Genomic DNA, 7194 nt, shown 5'->3' with positions numbered 1-7194 from the left:
TAATAAAACTTTATTTACAAAAACAGAAGGAAAATCTGTGGGCCAGATTTGACACACAGGCATAGATGATTTGGCTTGCAATTTTTCCAACCCTTGGCATAGATGATTTGGCTTGCAATTTTGTAGATGTTATACACAAAATGGTGCAAAGTCCTCTCTTCCAACTAATACAAATCTTAAACATCATAGATTTCTTAAATAAATAACTACTATAACCTTCCTTATGCTAATAAAGCCACCCTAAAGTGTTGCTGCTGATTAAAATAAATTTGTTTACACACACTAATAATACTGAAGTGTATCAAAATAAGTCATCATTAAAACATATATAAAAATCAGGAAAAAATTGGCTTAAAAAGGAAAGTGACATCATGAAGCCAAAGTTAACAGGAAGAAATAGCAGCAGGATACACTAAAAAAAGGAAGTTTAAAAAAAAAAAAAGACTAGAGCTAGAGAGATGACATGCTGTGACCTCTTTCTCTGAAGAGTGATATATTGACAGTGGAGAAGCTGCCCTTTCCCTTCTTCCTAGAATGTCCTTAGGAGAAGCAGTGGCCACTGCAGTCCTGATGCAGTATCCAGGGATTTAGAGATGCCAGATCTGGGAGTGGGTGGGCTGAGACTTAGACCTGTCAGGCACAGATTTTGCTGAGTTAATTTAAAATTTATAAATTTGTAGTTTTATAATTTACAAATTTACAAAGATTTTTAGACTGGTGTGATGGATTAGAGTGTGTAGAAACCCCAGATGCAGAGCTAGTTCTCCACACTGAATTCTTCCAATGGAACTTCTGAAGTAATGCAGGGAACGGGAATGCTGTGCTGGAATGGAGAGAGAAAGAAAGAAAGAAAGAAAGAAAGATTTTTGTAATCCCTCAGTGTTTAGATTCTGAAGAACTAAAGGGAGGGACTGGTAATAGAGATAGGGCAGATTTCACCTTCAAACACAATAGAAACCTACCAAAGCTGCAACAGAAGACAATCCAGCTCAACCCCTGATTGGATAGAAGTGATTGATTCCTTACTCTAACAGCCTGAAAAGGGCTTCCCTCTCCAAGGGAAAACAAAACTTACTCCACTCTCTCCAGTTACTTTATTTATTTATTTAAATTATGAACTATTCTTTAATTCATTCATTTTTTAATATGCCAGTTCAGGGACTTCCGCCAGAGTTCTGTATTTTAAAGTTAAAAAGTGCAAAGTCTTGTTTTATCCTAGAATATTCATTGCTTCTGGGTTGGTGTATCACAATATCGCACATTTTCTACAAGAAGGTCTTTCCTAGGGACCAATTTGTGTGTATTGTGGTCTGTGTGAATACCTTGAATGACAGATGTTCTGAGTAACAATTCAACATCGGAACTTATTTTCATTAGCTCCTTTATTTTCTTAGGAGAAGTCTCATTTTTATTACTTTTGAATTCTTCATTTATCTTGATTCTGGCTGCTTCTAATGCTCTGGCATCATTTTTAAAAGCTTGTTGTCTGGTCTTGTGCAATGCTTTAAAGTTGTAAAACCTGCACAAACCCTCGACTGCCCCTCGGGGTTGGTCATCCAGCTCCTCTGCGGCAACGGCCACATCGTCCGTGAAGGGTCCTGAACCTCAGCCTTCAGGGACTCCAGACAACCTTTGCAAAGCCACGAAGTTACCCTCCCCATCGGTATCACACCCACCCCCTTCCTGGGCCCTGTCACCTTGGCCGCCTGACCCATCTCTCCAATTACTTTAAACACAATGTCTTATGTGCAGTAAAGAAAGCTATGAGACACAAGAGTAAGTAGGAAAGTATAACCCATCATCATGAAAAAAATATAGTTGGGTCATTCCCACTGATACCACAGATGTTGCAGTCAGTAGAAATATCCAAAAAGAACAGAAAATCTGTTTATATATTTTTCATTTCTCTTGTGTGTATACTGAAATGATTGAATAATTATTTCCTATTTGCTGAAGTTTTCTATCTGTCCCATTTGTCACCTTAATTGATTCCTTCTCTGCTGAACATACATTTTCCCAGGACATTCAAATCTTATTTGAACACACAAACATTCTGTCCTTGGCTTTACATATAAATACTATAAAATGAGACTTTCATTCCCTCTTAGGCCCCTACAATAAAAACATCTTCAACAAAATCACTTATAACCTCCTACTTGGTAAACTAAGTCAACATCTTTCAGCCTTATTTTCCTGGAATTTGTGAATCATTGGATACTATTGATTTTTCCCTTTTACATACATCTTTTTTTACCTCAACTTCCATGACACCACATGCTGCTCTTCATACCCTTATCCTTGTGACTTTTTTGGCTCCTTTATGCTTAAATGTTGCTGTTATCTTGTTTGTAGACTGAATGCGTTCCCACAAAATTCTTAACCTAATCCACCATATGATGGTATTTAGAAGTGGGGCCTTTTGGAAGTGATTAGGTCATGAGGGCAGAAATCTGAGGCTATGAACCATGAAATGGTTCACCAGACAACAAACTTCTGATGCTTTGATCTTGGACTTCCTGGAGTCCAGAACTGTGAGAAATAAATTTCTGTTGTTTAGATGCCACCCACCCAATCTATGGTACTTTTGTTATAGCAGCCTGAACAGACTACTATGTCATTCATCCATCTACAGCTTTCTTCTTAATCTGTATATGTTTCCTGGTTCATAATATGCCATGGTTTTTGGTATCACTCATATTCTAACAGGTCTTAACAGCATCTTTCCTGAACTCCAAATCTATTCTAACCATCCACTTGCACATGTTCACTTGGACGTTCCACATGGCACTCAAACTCAATATGCTAAAAAATAAAATCATGACCTTTCCTTTCAGATCCTATCCTGTGGGTCATCCCTAATGTCCCTCTCTATTTTATATAAACTTGTCCATCCTCCAATCTCATCGCTCTCAAAACTCTTCTTTTCTGAAATTTCCAGTGACAGTGTTAAATTTAGTTCTTGCTGTTCCTTTCCTCAAATCTATCCTGCATATTCTTCTAAAATGCAAATCTATTCTTTGGTTGTATCCCCACTACTATAAAATAAAGTCAAAACCCTTTTTTACTTAGACTTAAAAAAAAAATTTTTAGTGGTCTTGCCAGTTCCTATCTTTCTAACACACCTTGCCATCAGAACTCTCAAACCCTATGTTGCAGCTATCAGACTATTCTCAATTTCCTCTGCTTTGAGTGGCCTTATCCCCTTGTCTACTTGGAGAACTTCTGATTGATCTTATAGAGTCAAGGTGCATGCCCTGTGTGTGCTCACAGTGCTTCTGTGCATGTCTTCATTATGGTACTTAGTATATGGAATTACAGCAAATTAATTATATATTGTCTCACCCATTTGATGGTATATTCCCTGTATTTTGTTTATTTGGTATCCCTAGCACTTAATAAGCCAATAAGGAGGGATATTTTAAATTTTCTGTGTACACTATTTAGTCCTAAGAATGGTTTCAAGATTAAAAGATTATCCTTTAAAATATTTTATTATTTTGGGAAGTGGGGAAAGATGACACACTACAGAATCCCAGGGCATGTTCCTCCCACAGAAAAAGGACAAGAACAACTAAAAGACAGCTAAATATTGACAGGAACATCTGTTGAAGAGTGTAGAAGTACAACAGGAGACTGGAGTCACTGAGATCTGTGTTGAGCATGAAAGCCCAGGATGGTGGCATAGAGAGGAGAAGGGCACATGGTCTCTGCTGCCATGTCTCCATTATTGGGATCAGTACAGGAGGAATTTCCCCTCGCTGTGAAAAGATAAGCAGAATACCCACATCAAACCCCTTCCTTACCACAGAAGCCTGAAGATCCTTCTGCAGGACAAGCCCAGAGACAAGTAAGGGGAGCAGCCTAGAATACACACACTGCATTGCTCTAGAGCAGGAGCACAAACTATATTCTCCACTCCCCACTCTCCTGACCCATGCTGATGCAGGAGGGCACCTTCATGAAAACAGAACCCTTGCAGAGAGTGCACCTTACTGTGGGGCCAGTAGACAAGGTGCTTCCCCAGCCTTAAAGCTCTGCCCTCATCCCAGCCCTGATCCCAGCAGCTTGAAGCTTGGGCTCACAGCAGCTGAGACTCTAGTTCTGCAGTCTCAGAAGCCAACCCTAGACTTTTTGAACTGATACACCCCCACATCCTTAGCCAGAGATCAGACAGGGAGATCCACCTCAGATGGATTGCCCCCCATTTCTTCCCCTATTCCCCAGCCCCAATAGCTGACTGAGTAGAGTGCATCTGAGCCTCCAACCCAGAAAAACAGCTCACAGTCTCTACCCTAAAGAATATGCCCTTTGGCTGGTGGAAATAAAGTGCATTTGTGTCATCCCAGAGTAACGGCCAGGTGATTCTGTCCTGAAGAGTCTTGCAGAGCTGCCTTGCCAAAAGTCCCAAAAGTGGCTGGTTGGGCCCCCTCATTATAGGCCTGCCTAGCAGCTCTGTCCCCCACTTGAAAGCACCTGGACAAGCCTTTTCACTGCAGGCCTTCCTAGCAGCCTTGCCAACAGTCCCAGAGTGGCTGAATGGGACCCCTCTTTACAGTCTTGCCTAGTGGCCCCAGACACCACCTGAGAAGTAGGTGGGCCCCCTCACTACAGCCCTTTCTAGTGGCCTTGTCACTTAAAAAAATAAATCTTAAGAAAAGGAAAAAAAAAAAAGAAGAAGAAAACAAATAATAGCAATCATGAAAATATCTGAAAATAAAGCTTACTGGTAGAGAAGATACATAAATTAGAAAGAGAAAGAAATGAAACCTTATCAATACAGAAAACCACCAAACCACAAGGATAAACAATCAGAAGGGAAGAAAGAAACAAAAGATACACAAAACAATCAAAAAACAACCAACAAATGGACCGGAGTAAGACCTCCCATATCAATAATAACCTTGAATGTAAACAGATTAAATGCCCCAATTAAAAGACATAGACTGGCTGAATGGATAAAAAAAATGACCCACCAGTATGCTGCCTACACACCTTACCTGCAAAGACACACGTGGACTGAAAATAAAGGGATGGAAAAAGATATTACATGCAAATTGAAAACAAAAGCAAGCAGAAATAGCTATACTTACAACAGGTAAAACAGCTTTAAAATTAAAAATTTGTTACTAAGAGACAAAGAAGGGCATTATATAATGATAAAGGGATCAATATAGCAAGAAGATATAACAATTATAAGTATATATGCACCCAACACCAGAGCACCCAGATATATAAAGCAATTATTATCAGATATAAAGACACCAACACAATAATAGTTGGGAACTTTAACACCTCACTCTCAGCATTGAACAGATGATTGAGACAGAAAATCAACAAGGAAACAACAGATTTAAATGGCACCATAGATCAGATGTACCTCAACAGACATAAACAGATCATTTCATCTAACAGTTACAGAATACACATTCTTTTCATTAGCACAATTCTCTAGGATTGGACATGTGTTAGGCCACAAAATATCTCAACTAATATAAAAAAATCAAAATCAAATCAAGTATTTTTTATGACCATAATGGAATAAAATTAGAGATCAATAACAAGAAGAACATGCAAAACTACACAAATTCATGAAAATTAAACAACATGCTCTTGAATGACCAGTGGATCAAAGAAGAGATTAAGAAGGAAACTTAAAATTTCTTGAAACTAATGAAAACAGAAACACAACATGTGAAAGCCTATGGGTTACAGCTAGGGAAGTATTGAGAATTACAAGGAAATTTTATAGCAATAAATGCTTGCATCCAAAAAAAAAAAGAAAGAAAGATTTAAACAGCCTAACAATGCACCTCAAAATCAAAGAACTACAAATGCACTACAAAATCAAGAACAAACAAAATAAAAAATAAATAGAAAATAAAGAATAAAAATCAGAGCATAAATAAATAAAATTGAGACTAAAAATACAGTACAAAAGATTAATCCAACAAAAAGTTGGTTCTTTGAAAAGATAAACAAAATTGACAAACCATTAGCCAGACTAATCAAGAAAAAAATAGAAAAGACCCAAATAAATTAAATCAGAAATGCAAAAGGAGACATTACAAGTAATGCCACCAAAATACAAAGTATTGTTAGAGACAATTATGAACAACTATGTACCAATAAATATGAAAGCCTAGAGAAATGGATAAATTCCTGGAAACATATGACCTACCAATACCAAAATTGAACCAAGAAGAAATAGAAAGCCTAAATAGACTAATAACAAGTAACAAGATGGAATCAGTAATAAAAAGACTCCCACCAAAAAAAACCCAGGACCAGATGGCTTTACTACTGAATTCTACCAAACATTTAAAGAAAAGCTAATACCAATGATTCTTAAACTATTTTCAGAAGTTGAAGTGGATGGAATTCTTCCAAACTCATACTACAAGGCCAGCATTACCCTGATACAAAAACCAGACAAGCATACATCAAAAAAGAAAACTATAGGCCAATATCCCTAATGAGCATAGATGCAAAAATTCTCCAAAAAACCCAAAACAAAACAAAACAAAAACCTACCAAACTGAATCCAACAGCACATTGAAAAGATTATATACCATGATCAAGTGGGATTTATCCCAGGGATGCAAGGATGGTTTAACATATGCAAATAAAGAAACGTAATACATCCATCAACAGGATGAAAGAAAAAAAAACACATAATCATCTCTATAGACACAGAAAAAGCATTTGACAAAATTCATCCTTTCATGATAAAGACTCTCACCAAATTAGGTATAGAAAAAATTTATCTTAATAAATTGACCAACCCACAGCTAACATTATACTGAATGCAAAAAGCTGTAAACTTTTCCCCTAAGAACTGGAGCAAGACAAGGATGTCCACTCCCACCACTTCTATTAAACATAGTACTGGAAGTCCTAGCCAGAGCAATTTTGCAAGAGAAAGAAATAAATGGCATCAAAGGAAGAAGTAAAGTTGTCCCTTTCTGCAGATGACATAATTCTATATATAGAGAAACCTAAAGAGTTTCAGGATACAAAATCAACATCCAAAAATCAGTAGATGACATAATTCTATATATAGAGAAACCTAAAGAGTTTCAGGATACAAAATCAACATCCACAAAATCAACATCAACAAAAATCAGTAGCATTTCTTTTTTTTTTTTTTAAAGATGACCAGTAAGGTGATCTTAACCCTTGACTTGGTGTTGTCAG

The 7194-nt window shown here is 37.2% G+C and overlaps 1 protein-coding gene across 1 annotated transcript in view; it reads left to right on the top strand.

Moving 5' to 3' along the window:
• Positions 1 to 5126, top strand: part of LOC103598628 (leucine-rich repeat and IQ domain-containing protein 3-like) — a gene marked incomplete at both ends in the record, with an annotated part of 18157 nt that extends 13031 nt beyond the window's left edge. The window contains one exon of the mRNA XM_008582666.1: positions 5105 to 5126. Within this exon, the coding sequence (XP_008580888.1) occupies positions 5105 to 5126 (22 nt within the window). The remainder of the gene's footprint in view (positions 1 to 5104) is intronic.
• Between the last annotated feature and the right edge of the window lie 2068 nt (positions 5127 to 7194).

The sequence above is a fragment of the Galeopterus variegatus genome, unplaced genomic scaffold (genome assembly GCF_000696425.1).
Source record: "Galeopterus variegatus unplaced genomic scaffold, G_variegatus-3.0.2 Scaffold2688, whole genome shotgun sequence".
Lineage (NCBI taxonomy): Eukaryota > Metazoa > Chordata > Mammalia > Dermoptera > Cynocephalidae > Galeopterus > Galeopterus variegatus.
The sequence above is the reverse complement of the archived record's forward strand: the minus strand, read 5'-3'. Positions and strand labels throughout refer to the sequence as shown.